Source organism: Lepisosteus oculatus, chromosome 10 (genome assembly GCF_040954835.1).
Source record: "Lepisosteus oculatus isolate fLepOcu1 chromosome 10, fLepOcu1.hap2, whole genome shotgun sequence".
Taxonomy (NCBI): Eukaryota; Metazoa; Chordata; class Actinopteri; order Semionotiformes; family Lepisosteidae; genus Lepisosteus; species Lepisosteus oculatus.
In genome coordinates this window covers 25,637,242-25,654,179 of record NC_090705.1, presented here as the reverse complement: position 1 = coordinate 25,654,179, position 16,938 = coordinate 25,637,242, and the positions used below count along the sequence as shown (strand labels likewise).

General features: G+C 43.8%; 1 protein-coding gene across 3 annotated transcripts in view; it reads left to right on the top strand.

Annotated features, from left to right (window-relative positions):
* stac (SH3 and cysteine rich domain) overlaps positions 1-16,938 on the top strand; it is a 90,888-nt gene that overhangs the window by 59,956 nt on the left and 13,994 nt on the right. For all 3 annotated transcript variants that reach the window (XR_011190717.1, XM_015357177.2, XM_015357178.2), the window contains exon 8: positions 14,590-14,684. Coding sequence is in view for 2 of the 3 variants with exons in the window: in XM_015357177.2 (XP_015212663.1) it covers positions 14,590-14,684 (95 nt within the window). In the remaining variant the exon portion in view is untranslated. The remainder of the gene's footprint in view (positions 1-14,589; positions 14,685-16,938) is intronic.

The following is a 16,938-nucleotide window of genomic DNA, read 5'->3' as shown; positions in this document are numbered from 1 at the left end:
CCTAGCTTACAACATTGTCTACTCCTATGGTGTAGACACATTATTAATTGTCATTATTCCAAAAGGTGAGCTTACATTTGTTTGATATGTTTTATTACTCAACTACAGTTACTTCCAACTACTGAAAAGTGTTTCTCATTAGTCTCTCTCTATATATACAGAACAGCAGACAAGACAGTAAATACAATAACAATAACAATGTAAACAATGAGTATGGTACCAGTGTGACAGTACCCATATCTGTTAAAAACTGTGCAAAAGTAAACAAACAGAACAAAATAATTAGGCAAACAGTACAAAATAATACAGCGATTATCAAACAGTACAACTATCAAATAGTACAACTACAATCAAGTATTGTTTTAAGTTCAAGTTCGGCTTACATTCAATGATCAGAGGTATGGTGTCTGTAGTGTCAATTAATAAAAAAAAGTATAAATAGTTCTAGTTTTAAACTAACTGTAGTAAAATATAAATGATAGAGTTCATCAGAACTGTCTGAGACACTGAGGTTCTCTTTAAACTGTTTAAACTTTTTGATGGACAGAAGAAAATAGCAGAGACGTGACCATCTGCAAATCTGATATGCATGGCATAAAACAAGCATGAATACAACCACATACGAAAATGGGCTGAAATAAATGGCTGTGACTTCTGAGCTGTCCTTGGCATGCATTACTAGTTTTGTCCCTAGTAAGTGTGACTCTTTTTGGGAAGAAGAACAGAGATATACAGTATAGTACCATGTCAAGACTGAAGTAGAAAATACATCACAGCTACATTTCCAATGCAGATTTGATAAGTCTTATAATTTTATAAGCACCGTAGTCGCATTTGTTTATCTTTCATCTTTCTAGAATGTCCTGAATATACAATGTTGTTGAGAGTTATTGATAGGGAGATTAAGGAATTTATTTTCCATATGTACACGTACATTGTGATTCTTATTCGAAATAGATAAAAGACAACATTAGACAACACCACACACTGTGTACAGTACCTTACAAAACAGTCAACATACTGTTAAGTCATTACAAAATGATAGTCAAGTCTTTTGCAAGGTCATCTTTTAATAATAATTCTTCCTTAGTCTTATGTATTCTCAAATGATAGATGGGGATTATTAGTAGGCCATGATTGGTTACCAGTTGTCAGTTGCAGGGCGATATAGCTGCTGGCATTTACTTGTTGACCTTTTCTGAAAATTTCTGAAAATGCAATAATTAGCAAGATATTCTAAGAGATTAGCAAAATATTCTAAATTTTGACTCCTGTGTACTTCACTGAAAAAAACAATACCTAAAACATTGCTTTTGTAATTAATGCCAGTTACATTCACTATAGCAGGAGTAGAGCTGCAGGCACACCACAGAGGTGGAGTCAGGTGAAAGCACCAAAGTGAAGGCCAAACATGTGAGATGAAGCAAATATTGAATCATACAAATGACAAAGTCCAGGTGTCTGTGTAGTAAACCGACCTTGCGGAATAACTCAGCAACGCACGGGTACTAATACACGAGAATACATTTATTAATACATAAAATGTGCATATAAACATAACAGATCTTAAGGGTGAGGGTTAGCAGAATACAAAAGGTATATATATTCAATCACAAAGAGTTACAAACCAAGAGGGACATACATTCAGTATACCATTCATTTATACCGTTTTGTAAATGAACTATGATTACAATTTCTACAGTAGATGCTCGCAAGCAAGTACGTCACTCATAGGAATTAAATTCATATCAACTCAGGTTGAGGTAACAATATAATTCTCAAGCTGCTGTAGCGGCAATGCTTGTTAATAAGACAGAATTAAGCGTTGGTATGCTCCTAAAAGAGGCCCCATCTCTCCCTCCATCTCTGTGGTGCAGCCACAGAGAAAGAATTCATGCAAGCTGATTTAAGATGTTTTCTTTTGATAAGAAACAAGCTCCCAGACGGGGATGCAATTAGCTAAGCCTGGCTATCATGATCAATGGTCATCCATTGGCGCCTATCAGTCTAGGGAGTGCCGAATGGACATCTGGACTGCATTCCTAAGTGTCAAGAGTAAGTGACTTATATCTCACCTTGACCAACCCATCAGGGACTGGCAGGGCGTGGTAATACCACGTGGGTCTCCAATGCCCGCCAAACTCTCAACCAATCAGTACACATCTGGGTCTTGATCAAAAAGGGAGCGCAAGCTCAGTTCTGGTCTCTCCTTGGCCATTTTCGCGCATCCTCAGAGACAATCACGTGACAACTGCTGTTGTCTGCAAAAGGACTTGGACTTTGTTCTAAGCGCGAGGCCGAGGATCCCGTACGTACTCAGAATTCTACCAACATGAATGCTCCGCTTGATCAACGGCAGCCTACAGTTGGACCCTCGTCGACAACCTGAATAGCTTATTCAGATGCAGCGCTGGACCGGGAACGAACCAGCTTCTTCCCAGGCAAAAGAGTGACTTGTGAGGACTCGCGGTCACACTCTGTGCATAGAGACTTTCTACTAGCCAGCCGGACTGCTGGTAGATCCCCCCGGAGCAACGACTGCCCTGCACGCCGCAGTTAGATTCCTCCGCCCGTCCTACTCCGAGCTGCACCTTGACTGGTTGGCCGGTAGCCAGAGGACGCCGACACAACGCCCATTGAACAACCGCTGGAACAGAGGCTGCAACAGAGCCTGTCAGCTGGTTTGGTGTTCGTGCCGGGAAATTCCAAATCCAAACACAGTGGATAAGTAAACCCCATGTTCTACATTGCGTTTCGAGAATTCAATTGTACCTCAACACAAGTTGTTATCAATTTAATTCATGAGTAATGTATTTACTTCCGAGTAGAGTAACAGTGGGTAATAACACTGATTAGCGATTTGGTAACCAAACGATATATATTGGCATATATTCTCTGTTGTGTATCTCTTTGTGTTTGCATCTCTTCGAGATTATATACCTTGTATATTGATAACCCTCACAGTAAGGTCTTCCGCTCGTATCCAGGCAGACTAGTATATGTTTGGTGCACAGTTTATATTAATAAATGTATCTCGTGTATTGAACCCGTGTGTGTGCGTTGTTGTAACGACCACTAACCGGCCCAGACCAGCTCCGAAGAGGTCTAATCAGTCCCAGCGGCTGGGTGATAATTACAAACGCCGCCGCACGTGTTAATTCTCTTCAGACGTCTTACCGTGCGGCAGGCTGCATTATTTAAGCCGCTCTTACTCGCATATCACTGCTCGGTATTGAGTTCCCTACCTGTGGCTCTACCTAGCGTTTCTTTCACTTTGCCTTACCGGATTTTCTGACCTCATCGTTTTGCCTTCGGACTACGTTTCTCGTCTCGCCCCGTGGATTGTTTGCTACCTGTGACTATTTTTGGTATCGACCCTGTTGCTCTTGTTCCGACCACGTATCTGTCTCTCATTCTGGATTGTTCGCCACCAGTGCCGTTTACTGATCTCGACCTACCTTTCGCCTTCGGATTACGACCCAGCTCCTGGATAGCTCTGTCCGCCTACTCACTGCCCCAGGAATCCTGCATCTGCATCGGATCCTTTTCATCACAACCCAGCCATCATTACAGAATACCGAGCCTACAGTATGGATCCCGCGGATGCGCAAGCTCTTCGTTCCCTCCTCCACCAGCACTCCCAAGCTCTAACTCAGTTACAGCAGTCGGTTCAACTTCTTACCAATCACGTTGCCTGGCTGTCGTCCCCCCCAGTGCCCCCGGCACCTTCAACAGCTCCTCCTGCAGTTTCTTCCGCACAAGCCACGGCCCCGCCCACCCCTCCCTCAACCTTACCGTTTGTTCTTCCTGAAAAATATGACGGTAATCCTTCTGTTTGCAGAGGCTTCATTACTCAATGTTACCTCTCTTTTCATCTGCATCCGGAGCGTTTTCCTACGTCGCAAGAACAGATTGGTTTTGCAATCTCCCTGTTGACAGGCAAGGCTTTAGATTGGGCTTCCGTTTTTTTTACCAGAGCTGACTCACAACCCATGGATTTCAACTGCTTTGCGGATCGTCTTCAGGCACGTTTTTCGCAAAACAGTCTGGACTTGGTTCACCTTCGGCTCTCGGCGATTCAACAGGGTGATAGACCTCTACAGGATTATGTGGAGGAATTTCAGTCTCTTGCCACAGAGTCCGCCTGGAACCCAGAGGCGCTGGTTTGCCTCTTCTGTAAGGGTTTGTCAGAGGAGTTAAAGGATCACTTGGTGTTCATGCCAATCAACTCTCATTCCCTGGAAGCAGCAATCTCCCAGGTCCTGGAATTGGACACCCGCATCAGAATCCGGAAAGCAGACAGACTCACTGGAAGCAGACATGGTCCTCCTGAGGCATCACTTCCTGCTTTGCCAGCTCTGCCACATGCTCCTCTTTCCCTTCAAGAAAAGGAAAGGCGCCGCTGAGAGGGACGATGTTTGTACTATACCTCCCCTAACCATCGGCTCGCTGCTTGTCCTTCAAGATCTTCGTCTGCACCTCGTGCTCTACCGCAGCCTTCAGCTAAGGTCAGCAGTGCTGTTTTTTCCTCTGCCTCTTCGGGCACTCTGTTTCCGGCGGAATTGTCATGGTCTGATATTCATCTTCCCCTGTCGATTTTTGTTGATTCAGGTGCAGAAGGATCATTCATAGACGCTTCCTTCGTCCACCGATGGAATATCCCCGTGGTCTCTGTGTCACCCCCCGTCAGCATTCTAGCCCTGGATGGTTCTCCACTCACCCCTGCTCAGGTTTCTCTGCAAACCATCCCACTCTCTCTCAGGGTGGGGGCCACTCATACGGAAGATATCTCATTTCTTCTCCTGGACTCGCCTGCCTACCCGCTGATCCTGGGCCTTCCCTGGCTCAGGAAGCACGACCCCCACATCTCCTGGGCCAAGAATGAGATCATTGCCTGGAGTCATTTTTGCCATGCTAATTGTTGTCGTCTCCCTGTTAAGGTCTCCGCCGCTATTCTCCCTGTGGATGCTCCACCTTCTATTCCACCTCAATACGTTCACCTGAAACAGGCATTCGACAAACAACGGGCTCTCTTGCTTCCCCCTCATCGAACTTATGACTGTGCCATCGATCTATTGCCAGGATCACTCCCCCCAAAGGGTCGCATTTACCCTTTAACCCAAAAGGAGAATCAGGCCTTACAGGACTACATTAAGGAAGCCCTGGACTCCGATTTTATTCGCCCCTCCTCTTCTCCTGCCTGTGCTGGTTTCTTTTTTATTGAAAAGAAGGATGGCTCATTGCGCCCATGCATTGACTACAGGGGGTTGAACTCAATCACAATTAAACATCGCTACCCTCTGCCTCTAATTCCAGCGGCTTTGGAGTCCTTACGTGGAGCCACCATCTTTTCAAAACTGGATTTACGTGGGGCTTATAATCTTATCAGGATTCGGGAGGGGGACGAATGGAAGACGGCTTTTATGACTACGCATGGGCACTATGAATACCAAGTCATGCCCTTTGGCCTTGTCAATGCTCCGGCTGTCTTCCAGTCTTTTATGAATGATATTTTTAGGGATATTATTGGTAGCTTTGTCCTGGTATATCTCGATGACATTTAGATTTTTTCTACCAACCCTCAGGATCATGTCCCCCATGTACAGGAGGTCTTGTCAAGATTGATTGACAATAGGCTCTATGCTAAGTTGGAAAAGTGTGTGTTCCATGTCTCCAAGATCCATTTCCTCGGTTACAGTATCTCTCCTCTGGGTGTGGCAATGGACTCATCTAAGGTAGCAGCTATTAACGACTGGCCAGTCCCAAGCAATCTAAAGCAGATACAGCGTTTTCTGGGTTTTGCTAATTTTTACTGGCGGTTCATTAGGAATTTTAGTTCAGTTGTTGCACCCATCTCTGCTCTAACTCGCAACCGACCTGGCCGAGGTAAGTGGAACCCAGAGGCGGACAAGGCATTCCTACGCTTAAAGCACCTTTTCAGCACTGCTCCTCTTCTCCGTCACCCGGATCCCTCCCGGCCCTTTGTAGTGGAAGTGGATGCCTCTGCCTACGGGGTTGGGGCAGTCCTCTCCCAGCGTCAGGATGAAGGACAGGTTCTACATCCATGTGCCTTCTTCTCCAAGAAGCTCTCTCCTGCCGAAGTGAATTATGATGTGGGTAATCGCGAGCTCCTTGCAATCAAGCTGGCCCTGGAGGAATGGAGGCACTGGCTGGAGGGTGCTCAGCATCCTTTTGTTATTATCACGGACCGCAAGAACTTGGCCTACATTCAATCGGCTAAACGCCTCAATTCTCGTCAAGCTCGCTGGTCTCTGTTCTTCTTGCGCTTCAACTTCATGATCACCTATACTCCTGGATCTAAGAAGGGTAGGGCGGATGCACTTTCCCGGCTTCACGACCCCCCGGATTTGGATTATGCACCTGAACCGATAATTTCAACTGACCGTGTCGTGGCAGCAGTTCGTTGCTCGATTGAGGATCAAGTCAAGTGGGCCATGGACAAGACTACCATCCCGCTCCGTTGCCCCGTGGACAAATTATTTGTGGTGGATAATTTACGTTCGGCGGTTTTACAGTGGAGTCATGATTCACGGTTTGCAGGCCACCCTGGGGTCAAACGTACGTTGGATCTCCTGAGTAAGGACTTCTGGTGGCCTACCATGAGGGCGGATGTAGCAGAATATATTCGAGCATGTCCTACCTGTACCAGAACCAAGACCCCGTGTGCCAGAAAGATGGGTCTCTTGCACCCCCTCCCGGTCCCCTACCGCCCTTGGTCTCACATAGGGGTGGATTTCATCACAGATCTCCCCAGCAGTCAAGGTAATACGGTTATCATGGTGGTCTCGGATCGATTTTCCAAATCAGCCCACTTTGTTCCGCTTTCAGCCTTACCCACAGCCCAGGAGATGGCAATGTTGTTTGTCCTGCACATATTTCGTCTACATGGTTTGCCCAGGGATGTGGTCTCAGACAGAGGTCCCCAGTTTATCTCAGCCTTTTGGAAAGCTTTTTGTCAAGCCCTGGGCACTCATGTGTCCTTAACGTCGGGATATCACCCTGAAGCCAACGGGCAGGTGGAGAGAAATAATCAAACACTCCTGGCTTTCCTTAGAGCCTTCACTTCATCTTCCCAAGATGATTGGTCATCTTTACTTCCTTGGGCAGAGTACGCTCATAACTCCCTTACATCCTCCTCCACAGGCATCTCCCCCTTCCTTTGCTCCTTAGGCTACCAACCTTCCCTCATCTCTGACGCCCCTCTGGTTACGGCAATTCCTTCTCTGAGACAATACATCTCGAAGTTAAGGAGGATCTGGAAGGTGGCTAGAACATCTCTCCTCAAGTCAACTCAGCGCCAAGCCGCTTTTGCCAACAGACGTCGTAGACCTGCCCCTAGGTTCAGGAAGGATCAGTTCGTCTGGCTGGCCACAAAGAATTTACCCTTGCGCCTATCCTCCAAGAAGCTAGGTTCCAAGTATATAGGTCCTTTCCGGATCCTCTCTCGAATTACACCGGTCACCTACTGACTAGCGCTCCCCCCCACTTTCAGAATCCATTCTGCCTTCCACGTCTCTCTTCTGAAACCATTTCACCGTTCACCCCTGGTGGCCCCTCCTGCTCGTCCATCACCTCCTCGTACTATTCAGGGGCGTCCGGCGTATATAGTTAATAAGATCCTGGATTCAAGATGGCACCGTAATACCATGCAGTATCTTGTGGATTGGGAAGGGTATGGACCGGAGGACAGATCTTGGGTTCCGGAAGGGGATATTCTTGATCCAGCTCTCATCACCGACTTTCATCGCAATTTTCCCCAGCGACCATCTCGGGCGTCCGGCGTATATAGTTAATAAGATCCTGGATTCAAGATGGCACCGTAATACCATGCAGTATCTTGTGGATTGGGAAGGGTATGGACCGGAGGACAGATCTTGGGTTCCGGAAGGGGATATTCTCGATCCAGCTCTCATCACCGACTTTCATCGCAATTTTCCCCAGCGATCATCTCGGGCGTCGGGAGCCGCCCGTGAAGGGGGGGGTACTGTAACGACCACTAACCGGCCCAGACCAGCTCCGAAGAGGTCTAATCAGTCCCAGCGGCTGGGTGATAATTACAAACGCCGCAGCACGTGTTAATTCTCTTCAGACGTCTTACCGTGCGGCAGGCTGCATTATTTAAGCCGCTCTTACTCGCATATCACTGCTCGGTATTGAGTTCCCTACCTGTGGCTCTACCTAGCGTTTCTTTTACTTTGCCTTACCGCATTTTCTGACCTCATCGTTTTGCCTTCGGACTACGTTTCTCGTCTCGCCCCGTGGATTGTTTGCTACCTGTGACTATTTTTGGTATCGACCCTGTTGCTCTTGTTCCGACCACGTATCTGTCTCTCGTTCTGGATTGTTCGCCACCAGTGCCATTTACTGATCTCGACCTACCTTTCGCCTTCGGATTACAACCCAGCTCCTGGATAGCTCTGTCCGCCTACTCACCGCCCCAGGAATCCTGCATCTGCATCGGATCCTTTTCATCACAACCCAGCCATCGTTACAGTTGTTAGTTGTTCTGACGATTGATTTTCTAAAATCCCCAACGATCAACCTCGTGATTACTGCTACAATTAATAATTGTCTCAGTAAACCCATCAAACCACTACACTGCAATGCAGAATGTTGAATACTCATCCAATCTGTGTGGATTCAGATCTCCCGCGGACACAAAGGAACAGCGGCAGGCTGTTACTGCATCCAATCGGCGTCCTCTGGCCAGGCAGTCCTTGGTGGCGTGAGGTGGGGGAGAAGGAGGGAGAGATTCCTGCTGTAACGCGCTAGCAGTGGGCTCTCTGAAGACCGGCTAGTCAGTCCAGGCTGAACTAACAGAGTTTGTGCACATGAAAAGTGACTGCGGGTCCAAGCACGTCACACTCTTTAGACGGGAAGAAGTTCGGTTCGTTCCCGATGTAGCGCTAGTCCTGAATCCTGAGATTCAGCTGTCAACAGTTCTGACCGTAGTTCACTTGTTGATCAGTCGAGCGTTCGTGGTGGGGTACCGGCGGTTCACGAGGCTTGCTGCTGGGCAAACCTCGGGCGGATCCTTTGGTTACGCGTGGGCAACTTCCATTCTGTACTCTTAGAACAAAGTAAAGTCCTGGCACTCGGACCCACTGACCGTAACATGATTGTCCGGGATGAGTCTGAGAACATCCTATAGGAGCCCCTTCCTGGGCCCTGTGCTGCTGTTTTATCTGGAGGAACTACAGTCGTTCATTGGTTGAATGTTTCGTGGGTATTTGAGACCCACATGGGTGGGTGAGACCCACTGCCCTACCAGTTCCTGATTGGCTAATCGAGGTAGAGGATGAGTGACAATGCTCTCTGACATTAGAGTTGTAAACAACCTGGGATGCGACTCCCCCAAGGAATCTTCTAGACAGTAAGGTGCCAGAGATTACCATTTATTAGGGTAGCTAGAGAATCTCAGCCTTGGGAGTTGTTCCTTATCAGGAAACTCTATCAGCTAGAAAAACACCTTAAATGTGAATCAAATGGAATGGCCTTTCTGTATCCAGCACCACTGAGATGAGGGAGAGAGAGACTGGAAAGGGAGCAGCAAACTTAATTCCTGTATTTTTAATAAGCCTTGCTGCTACAGAGGCATTGAGTAGGATGTTCTTAGTTGAGTCTGTTCATCCTGAAAGGTTGAGACATGGCAGCAAAGGTATTCTCCAAGTCCTGGTTAACTCACTCTGTCTGTCCATTACTTTCCGAGTGGTATCCAGAGAAAAGGTTAACCACCACCATCTGGAAACTAACTGGATCCCTCAGCCAGAAGTTATTTCAGATGGAAAACCATAGAGTGTGAACACTTTTTTTCCTGAAGATGTATGGGTTCTGAGAAGCAGATGGCAGATTGGGCAGAGGGACAACATGGGCAACTTTCAAGAAATGATCCTTGATAACCTGATTCCACGATCACCCTCAAAAGCGTGGATAGGCCAAAGACAAAATCCATTCATATGGAGGCCCAAGAGTCAGGAGAGGCTGCATCTAGCCTGCAGGGTGTAATCAGGAAAGCTTGGGCCATTTGCAAGTGTAACATGTCACAACAAAGGAGGCAACATCATCTCGCATCCTCAGCCACTAGAAGTACCAGCATCTGCAGTACACCTGTATGGCCCACCATCCATGAGGTGTGACCCACTGTAAGACTTCAGACCTAACAAACTGAGGGACGTACAGTACAGCTTGCCAGGAGGGGTTTTAGGGGTGTGGGATCATACGCCAGTGCCTTCTTCACTCTATTTTCCATGGATGGGAGACTATTTCTGATGATGTGTGTAGGTAGAAATAATGTTTTCAGAGTCTCTTGAGGAGTCAACGGGGACATGGATTCTAGACAGTGCATTTCTTAACACAGGCCTGTATGTGATGGAAAAATTGAATTGGGAGAAGAATAGAGCCCACCATACTTGTCTACTGCTTTCTCCAAGTAAGCCAAGCACAAGAAACAGATGAGCAGCCCCTTTCTAAAGAGCCTTCCACTCTTCCAGGGCCAATTTCACTGCCAAGAATTCTTAGAAAAATATGCACGCGGGGAAAGAGTGCCAGATTGACCTGCCCATTGGGATATGGCTCCATCAGTCAAATGGATGCACATCAGATACATCCACTTCTGGCTTGAAGGGTAGAGAAGTGCCAGCCTCCTGCAACAGAGGCGCCAAGATGAAGCATCGTTTCAGCTCAGTAAAAGCCCACTATGCCTCCGGATTCTATCTTCTCTGTCTAGGTACCTTCTTGGTGAGGACTGTGATGGGATCCACTATCAAATTGAAATTATTCAAAATATCTCAAATATTGGCAGATATTTGGCAAATGCCAAAACCACAGGACTTGTTTTAGTGAAGTGGGAGTAGGCCCAGGAACAAAGCTTCAGGCATGTGGAACTTGCACTTCTCCCACAGGCGATGAACCAGGATATGACCAGGATATGACCTGCTTAATATGTTGGATTTACTCAGTGATGCAGCTGGAGAAGATTAGAATGTAATCTATATAGACAATCATAAATGTATCCAAGTAACCCAAGGTTTGAAAGATGACAGGGGCATTACAGAGTCCAAAGGGCATCACCAGGTATTTACTATATAATGGCCCATGTTAGTGTTAAAAGTCATTTTAATCTACTTCTCCATACCAGAATATAGAACTATAGAACCTCAAATTGATTTTAGAAAACACTGTTGCCTGGCTGGAACTCTCCAGGAATGAAGAAATTAATGGAAGAGGATTTCGGTTCTTGACAATAATCTGGTTCAAGCCTCAATCATCAATGCAATGTTAGGAAAAAGACATCTTTGTTTTTGAAAAAGAAGAACCCCAATCCAACTAGAGATGTAGACGGACAAATCAATGCACTTTCAAGGTTTTCTTTAATTTATTGTTTCATGGATTAGTGGAGAAAGAAAGTATAACCAGCTTCTAGGAAGAAGGACACTTGGTAAGCAAACTTGTAATATGCAGTTGGAATCTTACTGTGGTCAAAATCCTACAGGGCAAACATTTGCAATTGGTGTGTTTCTTTCAAAGCCAAACTATGTGAAGGTTTTGCAGTTCCAGCCAGGGAATCCCAGGACCACGGGGTAGAGTAGGGATAAGACACACAAGAAAGAGATAGTTGCGCAATGAGGTGCTCCCATTGTGAGATTCAAGGACAGGTCTGCTGGACAATGACTCCAAGAAGATTTCCTTCCAGAGACAGGACATTGGATAAAATTTAGTAGATCTGCAGAGGGATCTTCAGACATTCAGCTATCCTTGATTGAAGTTCCCAGTATCTCACAAGTCAACAGAAGTGTTTACTTGGACTTGTCAAGTCCCCCAGGACAGCAAAAGCAGTAGACTTGAGGTGGTGAAGAGATTGAAGAGATTACCTGCCTCCACTCAGTAAGGTCTGCCCTACTATTCTGGAACATTTCCTGGAATCTCAAGGCACTCGATGTAGAAGTGTCCCTTCCTTCCACCATAGATGCACAGCCCATTCACTCTGTGTTGCCGGCACTTGCTTGGGGAAAGCCTGTCTTTTGCCACCTGTATGGGTTGCTCCTTGAATGGCGGTGAAAGAGCTTGTCTTACAGGGCTGGGTTCAGGCAGTGGTCTTTATGCTCTGGCTGCATCCATCTGAACCTGCAGGTGTTGCTTTTACCATTGCTCTCGAAGGCATACGTCTAATGGGAAGCCACACTGATGAGGGCTTCTAAGTCTTGCAGGAGTACACAGCATACCAATTCATCCTTCAATTGTTCAAATAATCTGGCAAATAGTGCAGCAACATACTCCTCCCCACATCCATTCTTGATGGCCAAGGTCCAGACCTGAATGGCATAGCGATGTACTGTCTTGATTTCTCTGTCTTGGTTACAGTAGTTGGTGCGATGCATCAGCTGCTCTTTCAGGAGTGCAGAACACCAGGTGGATTTTGTATTTGAACACCTGGAAGTTCCTGCACATCGGGTTTTACTTCTCTCACAAAGCTTATGGCCCAGGCCAAACCTTCGATGAGAGAGGAGATGTTATATGATATATGATATATTACCAAGTCAGAAGGGAAAGCAGTTGGTTCAATTGAGAAAATAATTTCATACTTCATGAGGAAGCCTCAATAAGTCTCCTGAGTAGGGGGCTGTGGAGGATGGATCTAGGGCTCTGGGACAAAATGAGTGGGTGGGGGCGGAACTTCGGTATGTTATAAGTCAGGGACAGAAGCCCAAAAAGAATGAGTAAATAAATCAAATTCATTAGCTTGCTGGACACAGCGCTGATTTATGGTTGGCCTCAACACTTGGATTGCTTCTTCTCCCACAGTAACCATGTTCTGGGTCATTTTTAACTGGTTGAATGAAGGATCCTAATGCAGGAGTAGTGAAGCAAGCTGGTGAAGCAAGCCAGTGAGACGTGGCTATGCAGCCAGGCAGCCACACAGCAGGAATACAGCTGCAGGTACACTGAGTGCCAAGGGAAAATCCACACAGGTCATTCAACAAGCAAAGGTTCAAACAAGGGAGATAAAGCTAAGCACAGGCAAAATCCAGAAGTGGTGATGCAGGAAGCAAGAAGGAGGCCAAGCTAAATAGTAAGCACTGAGAAAAAAGCAAAGCCTCGGGGTGGCAAGTACATAGCAGGTAGCTAAGCAAAGCTGGGCAGATTCTAAGAATGAGCACCGTGATGTTCGAGGAGAGGGAATAATGCCCTGCTGTCAATTGGGTTTTTCAGGTGTTTAATTATGGCTTATGGTATTGAAAATCTGCCTTAACATGCTGAAATGGGGACGGGCATTGATTTGCTAACTGAACACTGGTTGTAGCATTACAGTAGCAAGGAACAGTATTCATCTGAGCATGAGCATAAAATACATAAATGATACATAAGTGCTTTCTTATGTATCTATTCTCTTTCTTTAAACAACAATCTATATCTCTGAAGGTACTTTATTAGAGGGGATTTGCCTAGAATCAAAGCTGAAAGTTTTAGAAGTATTTTAGGCAATTATACTGTATTTCTTAGGGAGGTAAAGATTAGAAGAATTGGAAAAAAACAGTTTTCTTCAAGACTTCACTCATGCTAATATAAATTCTTAACATTATAAGAACATAAAAGATTTCAATGAAAATACAAACAAGAGCAGGCTATTTTAGTTTGATAGTTAAGTAAATCAAAATTTTGTAGACCTACTCCTTGTAGAAAACCAGAATTATGGAATTAACAATGCCTATGTATCCTTTTCCAGAATAAGTGATTCTTATTCTCCATCATTATTAATTCTTTTTTAGTTAAGAAAATATTCTAATTGTTCCCCTGTGTCTTGGTCAGCCTTTATAGCTTGGTACTAGAGCGACTAAATAAACATATTTCACTCAAGTGTACAGCAGGAACGTGAAGCTGCAGTCTGTCAGTTGTGAGGTCAAATGCTTAGCCATTACAGCATGCCACGCTCTCATGCTAAAAATACAAGATTCTAAATAGCTACTATAAATCAGAAAAAGCAACAGGCCTAATACTGATTCCTGTGTCACACCATTGTTTTCATAATCTCAATTACAGGTTATGTCCCTTTAGATGACATGCTGCGTCATGTTTTTTAACCAGATTAAATATTTTCCAAAAATCTAAATATCTCACATCATATGCTTTAGTGATATCTCCCATCCTTGTTACTTGTTCAAAACTTTCTAGTATTTTGATCAGTTTTGTTAAACATTTTCTAAATTAATTTTAATTTTAAATTTAATTAATTTAATTAATTAATTTAATTAATTTCAATCTCTTAAAATGCAATTGTTTTGTATTTGGTAAAGTATTCTTCTAGTTTAGCTCCAATGATCATTTACATAACTTTATTAATAGTAGAAGTAAGACTGATTGGTCTATTTTCCTGTCTCAGTTTTGTACTCCTTTTTAATAAATTATTTTTTATGCTTTCTACACTGTTGTTGAACATTATGGTAATTTTTCCACTCAAAAAGCATTTTAAAAGTTTCACTTATCTTTGTCAAATATGAAAACAAAATTATATGAAGCCACCAAAGTTATTATTTCTGCTCAAGTTTTAAGACTTGTTTTCTTGTCTTGCAGGTGAAAATACAACAACGAAAGGATATACTGCAGCTTAACACCTATGTGGCCTTGTACAAATTTGTACCACAAGAGAATGAAGACTTAGAAATGAGGTCAGTTTAAATGTCTGATAAATGTTACTGAAGGCTGTTCTCTAGTTGTAAAAAAGGCAACAGATAACCAACACCAGTCATTTGCAGTGAACAAAAGAAGAAGGTTAAAAATCTATAGATATACAGTAAATGAAGACCTGACAATTTTACCCATTTTACCCATTGTACAACACATTCAGTAGAGTAAGGACAACTTTTTGATCAAACACTTAACTTTACTTTCAACCTCCCACTGAAAGACTTTTTTTTCTGGGGTATGCATTTGTGTCAAACAGTGAATGTTTGATTTAAGGGGCAGTATCAAATAACAAGGCTGTACAGGTCATTGAATTCTTAAAACACCCACAGCTGATAGTACTGTTCATATTCCACAGAACACAAAGAAGTAGTGCAGAAGCTTTTTGTTTACTGTTATAGATATGCTGACAAGCTTCAGTGGCTTTAAAATTTAAAATTAATTATTGACAGGTAAAGATCATTCTTTATGTGAATCAGTATAGACAGCAATTAGTTTCGCCAGGCACGTTTCATTCTTTTAAAATGTTTTTCATGGGATTCCAATTCATTCTCCATTTACCGTACCACATCAAATTAGTTTTCATTATTCAAATGCATTTCTCATTTACGATACAATATTTGCCAAAAGCTTAATCTTTAAAATGAAGTTTCAAACTTCATAAACAAATACCTTAATAATGGGATTTAAGATTTCTGGAATTAAACAGTCCAAAACAGTTAATTCTTATGAATGTATTCTTTGATTTTAATGTTGTTGTCTGTTGGCCTTTTTTGACTATCCTTCATAAATTAAATTGTCAGGAAAATAAGTTAAGTACAGTACTCTCATTGGATTAATACAAAAATAATATACAGTAGCTATAAAAGACTGAGCAAAACCTGAGATCATTTTGTCCTTTAGCATTCTGTACCTTCTTAAAAGGTAAATAGCAAATAAAGAAATCCATTTGAGGCATACAGCACTATTTCCAGCTACACATGAATGTACTCTCAATCAGAAAAATGGCCCTGACTCTACCCTGATAGGCAGGTACCAAATTTGTGGGGAGCAACACAGAAAAATGTTTTTTCTAAAATATCAGTAGTATAAAATGTATACTCTTAGTAGGAATAAGTCTTCATGACAAGTCATCGTAAAATATAATCTGTTCAATGTTTAACATTATAGTGCATTTTTTTTGGCAGTTTTGCATCAACACTACCATACATTTGGAAAGCTGTGTCATTTCTACTTTTCACAGAAACGGCGAACAAGACTTGAGTTTAATCTGGGAATGCTCACTGAAATGGTGTTTTATATCATGTATTTAAAAGACAGTATACATGCTCCTTTAGATTATTTTTTTCCAAAAAAATGTGTGTGACGATATTCTTCAGTTGTTAAAGTCAGTGCTACTGTAGTGTTTTCTCAAAATGATTCTTTTCATGGTATTAGAATCCAGCCTTGTGGGATAACTCAAACAACGCACACACACGGGTACTAATACACGAGATACATTTATTAATACATAAAAGGTGCATATAAACATAAGAGATCTTATCATGAGGGTTAGCAGAATACAACAGGTATATATTCAATCACGAAAAGTTACAAATATCAAGAGGGACATACGTTCAGTATATCATTCATTTAGACCATTTTGTAAATGAACTTGGTTACAACTTCTACACTAAATACTCAAAAGCAAGTACATCACTCATAGGAATTAAATTGATATCAACTGGTTGGGATAACAATTGAATTCTCGAGCGGTAATGCAGAATGTTGAATACTCATCCAATCTGTGTGGAGTCAGATCTCCTGCAGACACAAAGAGGTGCTGCTTGCGATGTGGTGAGAGAGATTTCTACTGCAATGCTCTAGCAGTGGACTCTCTGAAGACCGGCTAGTTAGTTCTGGCTTACTAGCAGAGTTTATGCACAAGAGAAAAGTGACTGCAGGTCCCAGCAGGTCAGGAAGAAGACCGGTTCGTTCCTGATGAAGCGCTAGTTCTGAATAGTGATTCAGCTGTCCACAGTTCCAACCTGTTCACGAGGCTTGCTGCTGATGCTAACCTTGGGTGGATCCTTTTGGTTTATGTGCTGCAAACCTCCATCCTCGACTCTTAGAAGAAAGGAAAGTCCTGCACTCGGACACACTGGCTGTTACGTGGTTGTCCGGGCTGAGTCTGAGGATGCTCAGGTGGAGCCCTGAGGCTGAAAGTCCAGCAGGCGCGCTGCGAGAATGTCCTGCGCT